At 45.2% G+C, this 12,694-nt stretch overlaps 1 protein-coding gene across 1 annotated transcript in view; it reads left to right on the top strand.

The window, feature by feature from the left end:
- Positions 1-309: 309 nt before the first annotated feature.
- Positions 310-12,694, top strand: part of usp6nl (USP6 N-terminal like) — a 75,062-nt gene continuing 62,677 nt past the window's right edge. Inside the window, exons 1-2 of the mRNA XM_070853736.1 lie at positions 310-424; positions 9,368-9,486. Of these exons, the coding sequence (XP_070709837.1) occupies positions 9,483-9,486 (4 nt within the window). The 5' untranslated portion in view covers positions 310-424; positions 9,368-9,482. The remainder of the gene's footprint in view (positions 425-9,367; positions 9,487-12,694) is intronic.

The raw sequence follows: 12,694 nt of genomic DNA, 5'->3' as shown, positions 1-12,694 counted from the left end.
TCGTATAAGATGACACTCTGCATAATGAGTGCTTGTATTCTGGTGCTAAAGCTTTTTGGTTGTGGATGCACGTGTGTCCCTACGCTGTGGTGCTCCTGCTGTAACTTCAGTGTAAGACGTGCACACAGTAGCGGGGGAAACCCTCCACACTGCTGCGGGTCATTTAGTGTGCATGAGGAATGTCGCAGGCTGGACAGCAGCAGCAGCAGCAGCAGCAGCAGCAGCATCCGCCCGCTGAGGTCAGATGAGCCCGGCGGGCGGCGCATTGCTACCTGGCTGGGATCCTGCTCGGCTTTTCCACTCAGAGTTTGAGAAGTGCGGTGGACTTCCTGGTACGGGACCATGGACGCTCCGTGCTCCAGCCTGTCCGGGGCGAAACCTGCAGCGATGTGATCCAGGAGGACCCGTCGAGCTGAGAAGCAAGGTGAGTTGGTTCGGCCCGGTGTTGTTGGCTAATGTTGGAGCAGAGGGGGAACTTGTCGAGCTGCTGAAATGCATCTGTCAGCGGAGACGGCGGCGGCTCTGCGGGGCTGAATGACGGCGGCTCATTAACGGAGGCTTTTCAAAGTAAGCGGAACATGGCGTCCGCGCTTTGGCGACTTTATGGGGCGTCTGTGTGAAATTACTCGTGTTGTTTTACCTTCGGGAGAAAGGCTTTGTTGTGTTTTATTATTGTAAACTTTGTGCTTATTTGTATTCACCGAGGCCTACCTAGCCAAACCCACCACTGTTGAGCTAGCAGAGCAGAGCAACGAGGCTTCCGGTATCGTTCTACAAAATAAAAGCCTTATTTACAAGCTTATCGTCTTATCAGAACAAGGGTTGGCTCGGATACGGCGATAATAAACCACACAGTAAGTGTGCATTTGTAAAACCAATAAAGGTGTGACGATCCCCGAATATATGCTCTATAGACGACTTGTACTTTTCTGCCTCATACTATTATTACTATTAAACATAGTATCACTATCATTTATGGGACCAGAGTGTTAAGGTTTATGGCAAGGTGAATTTAGCTAAGAGTGTTTTACGTTATAAGAAAGTTAACACAACATAGAAGGAAAGTAAATTAATATGGATACAGTCTTCCATTAGAAATAACCATGAAATACACTCATTAAATTAGATCAGATATTAGATTAGATATTCCTAAAACCCTCCTTTGAAATGTTTGTGCTAGGGGTTTTTTTAAATTGAAATACTTCCACTGTTTCCATTTAGAAGAAGAAATACCGTCCATAACTTTAATTTGGTTAACTTTTTTTGTGTGTGTGAATGGGAGTCAGTACCTACACAGTCGTTTATTTTGAATGTCATGTCGCTTTATTTCCGGTCGTTTTGGGGCTGATTGTTTAAAACTTGACGCGGCCGAAACCCCCCAGGCTGCCTCCTGCAACGGAATCGATGCGGCCGGAACACCAATCACCGCCTCCCATTGGCTGCAGCAGCGAGCTCCGAAGCCCCTGATTGGCTGCTGGGGCCTGTCACTCACTTTGATGAGCTCCGGGCTGCAGCTGCTGTATTTGTAGCCTTTAAATGAATCACGGAGCTCCGCTGTTCACGTTGTAAAAGACGAGAATATGTGGATATAAACACGGCGTGTGTGTGTGTGCGGGGTTCTCAGCGCTTCTGTTCACTAAAGTTGAGCAGTGTGTGTTATTTCCCTCCTCAGGAGAAGGTACAGGGTTACCTTTGGAGCAAGGTGTGTGAAGTTACACAGAACAAAGGTAAACACGGATGTAAGGCGAGGTCATTTTCAAAATAAAAGCGCGAACGTGTCAGCCCCTTATGTATGGAAGCATGTTTATGTAAATGTTTCAGCGTTACAGAATGTGTTAAGCAGTCTTGTTATTTTACACACATGCTTTATAAAAGTTGTATTGAATACAGATTGAACCACACACGTATGTGTAAATGAATTAATTTACATTACTCACCAGAAAGTGTGCATGCACCAGTAGGAGTGCTTAAGGCGTGGAAGCAGTGTATATTGGGAAATGTAAATACTTTTAAAGTGCTGGCTTGCTGACTGACTGCTGTGTGAAATACCACCAAGTTACTATCAATTCACAGCAGGTCTTTTTTTTTCTTTCTTTTTTTTAAAAATGATAATGGTGGTTTTATTCTGAAAATTATGGTAGGAAATTATATCTCTTAATATTTTTGGACTTGACAATGGTGTGTCTTTCAATCCTTCCTATCCCGCTTCAGGATAATGCGGCTTAAGGCAGCCAGGGGCTTTACAGTTTGAAAACATAAGGCGTTTGTAGTAGCATGAACCACAGTGTCTCTGAGGTGGTTTTATGACCAAAAACCTTGTCAGATGTAGTCCACCTGCAGGACTGGAGTGTTAAATTGAGTGGAGGGTGAAATTACACCTCCAGTATCTTGGAAAACACACACAATCCCCCACCACCACCCCCAAAAACCCACTTTTTAATCAGAAAAATCAAGTATTTCACCCCCTGCTGCCTCCTGTCCTCATATCTTTGCTGCCCAAAGTCTGCGTTTAGTTCAGTGTTTCCCCCTCAGAGCCGCTCCTCGGCTGTTCACTGGCAGCCTGGCGATGAAATGAGCAGCTTGTCGGGATGTGTCAGGGTCAGGCTATTCGCTTTATCAGCTTTTATTTGGAGCCATTGTGTCACCGCTGTGCTGCTGCGTGGCTTTTCTGGGATCTGCCCTTTCCCAGCTCTGATGCAAAGTAGAGATAGAAAGCAAAGTAGGAACAACATTCCTGGCAAAAGACAAGTCCTGTCGCACTACCACCAGCACTGCTCTTAACACTCACGATGGAAACAACAAACACAGACAGTGGTGGCCCCCCCTGGCTTCGAACCTGAAACAAAGGGTTTGACATAAAGCTTACTTCCTCATCGTAGAGTTCTGCTTTATTAGCCTAAGTTGTGTTAAACTTTTTTGAATGTGTCTTGGTAAACAAGCGCGATGCATGTGGGGCTCCTCGAAAACTCCAGTTTGGACTAAGAGACGTATTCCTCCTCTAATCTTTGTGTGTGTGTGCTTCAGTAACTTTGCTGCTGTCTGACTTGATATGGATTTGAAACAGTTCTATAATCGAGAAAATACATTTACATTTCGTGCGTAGGAGTGTATTGTTTAAATGGAGGTTTTATCGAAGCAAACGTTGGAAAAACTGTCAGGGCCTCGTTTAAATTGAGTGTGTTTTCTGGCCAGAATCGACCTATCGGTGCATGTTTTGTTCTGCTGGACAGTTTGAGCTTCTCAGAATTCAACCCCCCCCCTCACCACTGCAGACGCTCTGACCCTCGCAGGAAAAACCCGTCAGACTCACAGCTGATGTGCTCTGACTCTCTTGCTCATGGGCACTGCAGCAGGATGCAAGTTCAGTGCTGCAGAGTTTTGAGGTTAAAGGTCTGATTCGTGTCCATGCCACTCTGCTGCCTGCACACCAGTGTCAACATCTGACCTTTCTACACACACACACACACACACACACACACACACCCCCACTGACTTTTCTACCCAGCCGCAGCACTGTGTGACATTTCAGAGACCGTATGAATGTGAGGCACATTTGCACCCTGCTGATAACAGTTAACCACAGCTATGGATTTCCCCACACAATTTTATTTGTCTGAGTTTAAGTCCGTAATGCGACATTTGGACACGACAAGATTCTTTTAATCGCGTTTCTCACACAGCAATGATTCACACATTTTTGCTTTTAATTCTGTATTTTGTCCAATCAGCAGTCTAAAAGCCCAACAAATTTCATTTACGCGGATCTTAAAGTGAGAAAAGCAGCAAATCTGCACATTTGATGAGCAGGAACCAGCAGCTGTTTGGCATTTTTGCTTAATAAAGGAAAAAGTTTTGGTTCTGTCCAACCAGTCGGCTAACCCTCTAATTGTTCGGTGTCAAATTAGGTCAAAAGGTGTCATTAGATAACTTTTCTAGGCCGAAAATGTTTGCTGACTCCACCATCCTCCACCGTGCCGACAGTGAATGTAGGATTGAATGAGCACCCTGCTACCTTTGCTGGGTTAATTATAAGTCTATCTGTGATACCCAAATTTAGGAAAGAACATAAAAAGTCTCACAGAGCCAAGTAAAATAAAAAAAAAGGTCCCCAGCACTGAGCTGGAGGCTGCTGTTTCGCTCAGTGACAGAGAGGAAATGGAAAAGCCCCGCAGTCGTCAGGGTCAACAACCACAAATTAGTTCATCTCCTTCTTCTGTTCCCTTTCTATCTCTGCTACAGCGTCCGCAGAGCCTCTCCAGAAACAATTCAATGGATCAGTCTGTGTGTGTGTGTGTGTGTGTGTGTGCCGTTGTTGAAAGGGCAGTTTATTTGCCAGGCTGCACGGCATCAGGTGCCTTCCCAAACTCAAAAGCAGGTTTTGTGCGACTGACTGTCTGTAACATAGCAACAGAGCCTTTACTGGGTTTCTCTCTCTGCCTCTGAGCTTCACGCAGCTTCGGTCTGCTCCTCCTGCTGTTTTACAGCCTCTCCCGAAGGTGCTTCCTCTCTCTGGAGCCGGGAGCATACAGTAAGATACCTGCACTCCCCGAAAAAATGTGAACAAAAAGTTTGAAGCTTTAAACTTTTTAGGCTGGGTCCTGGTTCGATCCTTGGTGTCTTTAAAACTAACTTTAAAAATAAAATATGTAATCAATGAAAATATTCTCATGAGACGCTTCCTGCCACACTTGGCCAAGCAGCACCTTAAAAGCAAAAACGGTATAAAAGCAGCGGGTTTGGGTGTCAGAGGTGCTGAGGCTAGCTGCCCCCTCCGTTTCCAGTCTTTATGCTAAGCTAGGCTAACCAGCTGTTGGCTGTAGCTTCATATTTACCGCACAGAAATAAAAGTGGTGTCGATGCTCTCATCTAACTCTCTGCAAGAAAGACTTTTAGCGTAACTTCCCAAAAATGTCAAGCTATTCCTTCAAAAGGCTGCAGAAGTCTCACGTGTTGCTTTTGGAGGCCTGCAGGTCAGCTGAAGGCCCACCCACACACCAGATGTAGGGGACCAGCACACACAGGGTTTGTGCGTTCCCACCCTGGCGTCCAGGCCCTGGCACCGGGCTGCCGCCGCTGCCCGTCTTTATTGGCCGCTGATCCCCGCTGGCTCAGTCCACCGCTCTCTCTTTTAATGCCCGGCTTCAGAGCGGCAGCACAGCACACCGCCAGATGCTGAGCCTCCCTCTGCCCTGTGTGTGTGTGTGTGTGTGTGTGTGTGTGAGAGAGAACCGCTTTGGCTCCTGACCCTGCTTCAGATGTAACTAACCTCATGTCCAACAAACACACCGGCGTTTGGCCAGTACGTGTTTATGAAGGCCGATGCAGATCATTTTGGGTAAATCTGCCACCAGCTGTCCGTTTGTCTGCCGTGTCAGCTGTTAGTCTGTGCTCGTCAGAGAGGTCTAACCAGTCTGAGGTTACATGGTTACTCTTTAACACACCATAACGGCGGTTACACATCCCTCACAGCCGCTGGCCCGCTGAGTTTACAGCGCAGAACAAAAGAGGAGTTGTGTCCCGAGTAGCTTTGTGGTTTGACAGATACGGCTTTTTAAAGGCAGCTTTTGTAGGTTGGTTTTAGATTGAAGCTGCCAACAATGAGTGGTTTGTGTGTTGGGATTTGTTACCCATTACAGCAGTGCAAAGACAAAGGTAGCAATTAGCCGGTGGCCAGAGTGCAGCATGTGGCAGCTGCACAGCAAAACAAGAGGGCAAATATTGGAGGAATATTCAGCTGATCGATCGCATTAGGTAGAAAACAGGCGCCGTAACCAGTTGTTAAATGCCTGTCATTCACAGTGGGAGTCTCTCCAGACTGACCCCAGCCCCCCCAGTGGTTGGGTGACTGGCTACGCAGAGTGCTGCTCTGTTAGCTCCAGTCTTGATAGCTGGCTGGTGTCCCAGCTGGGGGCAGAGGTGGACATATGGTGGATCTAATCCTAGGTCACAGCCTCCAAGCTAATTGGGTTTTTCCGCCCGGTGTGCCGGACCTACAAACATGATGCTGTTCTCAGAGCCTCTCGGGGCTGTTTGATGCCCTTAAAACCACGTTTCTGACCAACAGGGATTCTGTTGTACCTGAACATACGATAGTCCATCAATCAAATCTGACTAAACACACACACACACGCATTGTTCATGAAGAAGATTAGTTAGTAACTGGTGCTCTTACCCATTTAAAACTAAGGATGTTTTTCTTTTGTCGGACTTTAACTGTCTGACTGGCCAAGCTTTGCCCTTTGGTGGCCCCTTAAATAGCAGGAGGAGACAACTCAGCGACAGTGACTGTGTTTACATTGTGTGTGTGTGTGTGTGTGGGCTGGAGGCAGTGAGGATGCTCAGGCAGAGCTGATGAGTGCAGCTCTCACCGCTGTTTTGTAGAAAATCTGGATTTCACACTGAAGTACACACTGATCTGTGTGTAGGTACAGGGCGATGCTGTAATGATCGATCAGTCAGTCAATCAATCAGCAGAAAAATAATCAGCAATTTGATCCTTTGTTTCTTATTTATTCTGTCCAAGTTCTGGGGTTTTAAATGTGAGAATTAGTTTGTTTTCCTCTTTTGAATTTGCCATCATAAATTGGATATCTTCATGTTTGTTTTGGATTCTCCACTTTCATTTTCTAGAGTAAGCAATTCATTATTCTGAAAATGACTAAGGAGACAAAGTGATCCTCTGCAGCGGCCCTCGTGCAGTGTCTTGGCTGCTCCTCTCTGTTCCAAACCCTGTTTGTGATTGGAGCGGCGGCGCATTTGCTTCAGCTTTTATATCAGATGTTTCCTTCTTTAAAAGCCGCATTTTCCAGTCTGTCTAAACCCAGTTGTGAATTCAGAATCCGTGATAATGTCGGAGACAGTAGCGGCCACGAGTCCGTATCAGCTCTCTGTGAATGAACCTGTGCACAGATCGCTGCTCGCCTTCTTATTTGTCATTCCCTCTGCTGCTGAGGCGTTCTGCTGACCTGTGCTGGTTTTTGTTCGCAGCCCCAGAGGCTGTCGGATCTCCCAGCATCTGCAGCAGGCGCGCTCATAGCAACACAGAGGGGAACTTAATTTCTACATCACCTGCATCATTACCCTCCTCCTCCCCCTCCTCCTCCTCCTCCTCCTCCTCCTCCTACGTCTTTTTCTCGTCCAGCAGGCATCTGCAGAGTGATCAAATTACCCATTATTACCGCACACTATCATCAGATTACTGTTATTTAGTCCAATGACCGGGCTGATTTGGATGGATGGATGCTCACATACACACACAGGCTGTTCATTCACCCACCCTGTGCCCTGCCTTTTCTATCCCACTGAAGATGTTAATAGGCCTGGATTCTCTATCAACTGTGTGTCTGTATATACAGTGCTGTGAAAAAGTATTTGCCCCCTTACAGATTTCTTCTGTTTTTGCTTTTTTGTCACACTTACATGTTTCAGATCATCAAACAAATTTTAATATCACACAAAGATAACCTGAGTAAACACAAAAAGCAGTTTTTAAATGATGATTTTATTTATTAAGGGACAAAACCTATCCAAACCAACCTGGCCCTATGTGAAAAAGTAATTGCCCCCTAAACCTAATAACTGGTTGTGCCACCCTTGGCGGCAACAACTGCAATCAAGCGTTTGCAATAACTGGCGATGAGTCTTTCACATCGCTGTGGGGGAATTTTGGCCCACTCTTCTTTGCAGAATTGTCTTAATTCAGCCACATTGGAGGGTTTTCGAGCATGAATGGCCTGTTTAAGGTTCATGCCTCAGCATCTCAATAGGATTTAAGTCCGGACTTTGACTAGGTCACTCCAAAACCTTCACTTTGGGTTTTTTTGAGCTATTCAGAGGTGGACTTGCTGGTGTGCTTCGGATCATTGTCCTGCTGCATAACCCAAGTGCGCTTGTGCTTAAGGTCACGAACTGATGGCCAGATATTCTCCTTCAGGATTTTCTGGTAGAGAGCAGAATTCATGGTTCCATCAATTACGGCAAGTTGTCCAGGTCCTGAAGCAGCAAAGCAGCCCCAGACCATCACACTACCACCACCATGTTTGACTGTCGGTATGATGTTCTTTTTCTGAAATGCTGTGTTAGTTTTACACCAGAAGTAACGGGACGCACACCTTCCAAAAAGTTCCACTTTTGTCTCGTCAGTCCACAGAATATTTTCCCAAAAGTGTGGGGGATCATCAAGATGTTTTTTGGCAAATGTGAGATGTGCCTTTGTGTTGTTTTTGGTCAGCAGTGGTTTTCACCTTGGAACTCTCCCATGGAGGCCATTTTTGCCCAGTGTCTTTCTTATTGTTGAATCATGGACACTGACCATAACTGAGGCAAGTGAGGCCTGCAGTGCTTTAGATGTTGTTTGGGGTTCTTTTGTGACCTCCTGGGTGAGTTGTCGATGCACTCTTGGAGTCTTTTTGGTAGGCTGGCCACCCCTGGGAAGGTTCACCACTGCTCCATGTTTTCTCCATTTGTGGATAATGGCTCTCACTGTTGTTCGCTGGAGTCCCAAAGCCTTAGAAACGGCTTTTTAACCCTTTCCAGACTGATAGATGTCAATGGCTATGTTTCTTGTCTGTTCTTGAATTGCTTTAGATCGGGGCATGATGTGTTGCATTTTGAGATCTTTCAGCCAACTTCATGTCGTCTATTTAAGTGATTTCTTGATTCTACAGCTCTGGCAGTAATCAGGCCTGGGTGTGGCTAGTGAAATTGAACTCAGCTTTCAAACATGTGGTTAATCACAGTTAATTCATGATTTAACAAGGAGGGGGCAATTACTTTTTCACATAGGGCCAGGTTGGTTTGGATAGCTTTTTTACCTTAATAAATGAAATCATCATTTAAAAACTGCTTTTTGTATTTACTCAGGTCATCTATGTCTGATATTAAAATTTGTTTGATGATCTGAAACATGTAAGTGTGATAATAAAGCAAAAACAGAAGAAATCTGTAAGGGGGCAAATACTTTTTCACAGCACTGTATGTGTGTGTGTGTGTGTGTGTGTGTGTGTGAGGTTGATTTGAGACTGTATTTTTTTCCATTTTAGTAAAATTTTAATCTCATGTGCCTACTTTCGAAGAAATAAGGCCACATTTCATCATCCTTAAAGAGTAACATGTTTTTGTTGTTCATTTCATCATTTGTCGGTAAATCAGTCAGAAAATAGCAAAAAGCCCAAGAGGATGTCTGCAAATGTCTTGTTTTGTCTGACCAACAGCCTGAAACATCCCATTTACAGCCATAAAAACCTGAAAATTGCTGCTAATCCTCAACTTTTAGAAGCTGGAGTTTGCAAGTGTTTGCCCTGTTTTTCAAATGATTGCCAGTTCAATGTCTTCCAGATGTGCACAAGTGATTTTATGTTGTCTTTAGTTTCCTCGTCAGGTCATGAGTGCCTCTAGGAGAGACCCAGCGGAGAATAACCTCACCTGTCCAACGCCCCACCCTGCCTGGGCCTCGCCCTGCCCCCCACCCCTGGACTCCCACCATGAGTAAGTCCCCGAGTTATTTTCTGTTTATTCATCAGAAACTGGCTGTTTTCACGGCTGCTGTGTTGTCGTCATGCATACTGCAGGGAATGGGAGTAGTGTGTGTCATCGTAGTGTGACTGAGCCAAACACCTTAGCAGTGGCTGTTATCTTTGCAATAAGAGGTACGAAACACCATGAAAACACTCACATGTGCCGTCTGCCTTGTGGCCGAGAGGTTTTAGAAGTTTTAAACTGTGAATTTTGAATTTTTGTCACTTATTGTCACGATTAGTATCAATATTTGTGCAAAGAGGTGGAATATGAGTGGAGTTTAACATCAGCATAGATTTTGGTCCAGTACATAATCTACAGGTTAGTGGGACCAGGATATTAGGATGATACTTGTAATATTGCATGAATACTCTGGATCTGCCTTCCTTTACACCTTCAATCTGCCCCCCCCCCGCCCTCGATGGCAGAAACATATGGTACAGCAGAGCAAGTGCTGCAGCCCTCACCACCTCATCTCTCATCAATCACACCGCAAGGCATGATGGGAGGGCAAATGTAGTGGGATGCACACTCCATCAGCTCCATCTACTGTATATATATATATATATGTGTGTGTGTGTGTGTGTGTGTGTGTGATGCTATCCCCTCGTCTGTTGCACAGCTGTATGTCAGTGTGCCTGTAATGGCTCGGCCTCACATGTCGGCTCAGTGTGAGTCATCCGACGAGACCAGACTGCGGTATATTCTGTTAACGTCTCCTTCTTTCATACATGTGTGTAACGTCACACACACACACACACACACACACACACACACACTGCACCAAAAGAGATGATCATTATCCCAGCGAGGGGGTGTGTCCTGTGTTCTGCTGAACGCGAGGCTGGGTGATATAGGTGGTGTGAATATCATTAGTGCTTACCCCAATAGCAGCACACACGTGCCATGATATGGTGTAAGAAAAAATGCATGTTAAAATGTTCCTTGTGGCTTTATTCAGAGAAGGCATGAATCATTAGAGAAAGAGGGTCATCTAATGTTTGGCACCTGGTTTTGACCAATTAATGGCATGGAGGAAGATGGACTTCGTCAAGCATGTTATTATGCTTTTGGAGCCTTGTTTAATGAACTCAGGAGGCAAGCAGAAAGATATAGTTGTAATCAACTGATCTGAAGTGGCCGCGACCCTGACGGATAAGCGGTATAAATAATGGATGGATGGGTGGATCTGAAGTGAGAACAGTCTCCGCAACAGTTTTATGAAACTGACTTTATTTTCTTTGAGGAAAGGAAATGATAGAGCGATAAAAACTTGGAGTGCTCATAATGAGGCGAGCAAGACATGCGTTAAGTTTTGCTGCTGTTGTCGCTTTTGCGTTCAATCCGGACGTGCCTGTGTCGTGTTAAGAGCGATACAGAAGCGTTACAAGGAAAACTGCCAATCCCACGTTTTCAGAAAAGAAGTCAGAAGTCTCGCCTACCTTTCACTTGATTTATTACCTCAGTAAACACTTTCCCAACACGTTTATGGTCTCAGTCGCTAGTTTCAAGTCTTCCTCAACACAGCATGATGCGTTGATTTAGTAATGTACATGATTTAGTAAATGATGGTCCCATTTAGAGTAAAATGGATGATGAAGCAGAGTATGTGACTAACCAATCAGAGGCGGTCTTCGTGGAATGAACGTCTCCTCTGGCTCCAAAAAACCCCTCCTGACACCCCTCAAGCCAAACTCGAGACTTCAAAACGACAGTCCACACGCCTATACTGTATACAGCCTATGCTCCCAATACTATTTCCAATACCTCAGCTCAGGGTACCTGCTGATGCCCTGATTTAAAATACGTTAACCTTATTGTGTGGAGCTTATGGGAATGACTTTTATCTAAGGGAACATGAAGCCATAGACTGAGCTGTGACTATCAATGTAACAATTGAAGTAAGTATAGATATCCCAGACAATATGAAATCTTACATCAACTTGTTGGCCACTGTTAAGATAAACCTCAGACAGTTTAGATTTATTTGCTCTTTGATATGAGGCCTCCACATTTTACTGCTCTATCCTCGGAGACCTTGTTGCTTTCTTTGCCGTTCAGCTCAGTCCAAAGATATGGATTGAATTGGAGCCAGCGTTTCCTCCCGTCAGCAGTGTTAACTCACTCCGTGCCGTCTGCCTCTCCAGTGCCTCTGCAGAGCTGTGAGGCTGTAGATCTGTATACCAGGGGGCTGGGACTGGGTTACCGGGGCAACCCAGCGCATGTGAGGAGTTTACAGGAAGGCGATTGGATTAAGCAGACGCTGCTGAAGGGGAGCGCTGAGAGGTTTAACCCGATTACTGCCTTTTCCTTTGCACACTTCACCAGCCGTACACATACACAAACAGGTGTGTGTGTGTAGGTGTGTATGCTTATGCTTGTGCATGTGTTTGCGTGTGTTTGTGTCAGGGGAGGTTAGGCGCTTGATTTGATTGATTGTGAGTGATGAAAATGGAGGAAAGCCAGATTGATGAGTTGAGTCATGTAACAGCAGGAAAAGCCCACCAGCAGCTTGGTGGTGTGTGTGTGTGTGTGTGTGTCACCCAAAGGCCCTGGTGCTTTTTGATACATACAATCAATATATAGTTGTGTTGACAGAATGGCGAAAAAATGTTTCTTTATTTGCAAAATGTGCAGCTACCAACTGCTAAAAGGACATAAAATAAATCATTACAAGTAACACAATATGAGAAAGAAGTAAAAACAATCAACAGAAGTCGTTACAAAGCAGATGTAATTTTAAGAATGTGATAATGTCTCAGCCAGCCCAATCTCCTCATAAGTGAGAGCAAAATGGCCTCATAATGCACAAAGAGAGAAAACACAAGAGATGAACAAACTTGATGCGCTTATTGTCCTAATGTGACCTGAATGTGCTCCCTGAGCAGCCGCGCTCTGGAGGAAAGGCTTTTATGTCTTTCATTATTTATCTCAACCTTTGATGGACTCTCCCGCCTGGAGATGGTTGACGATGTTGATATCCTGAGCTAATTACCTTAATCACCCCCCGACACACACACTCACAACAAATGCGCGCACACACCGCTGCTGGCCTGTGGCAGGGCGGGGTCGGCTTCCTCTGACAAGCCTCTTAGCGGGGATGGATGACTTGGACTTTGGTGTAAAAAGATAAAAGAAGGGATAGAAAGAGGGACAGAAGAAAGAAAGCACATTTACT

Source organism: Pempheris klunzingeri, chromosome 22 (assembly GCF_042242105.1).
Source record: "Pempheris klunzingeri isolate RE-2024b chromosome 22, fPemKlu1.hap1, whole genome shotgun sequence".
In the NCBI taxonomy this organism is placed as follows: Eukaryota; Metazoa; Chordata; class Actinopteri; order Acropomatiformes; family Pempheridae; genus Pempheris; species Pempheris klunzingeri.
The sequence above is the reverse complement of the archived record's forward strand: the minus strand, read 5'-3'. Positions and strand labels throughout refer to the sequence as shown.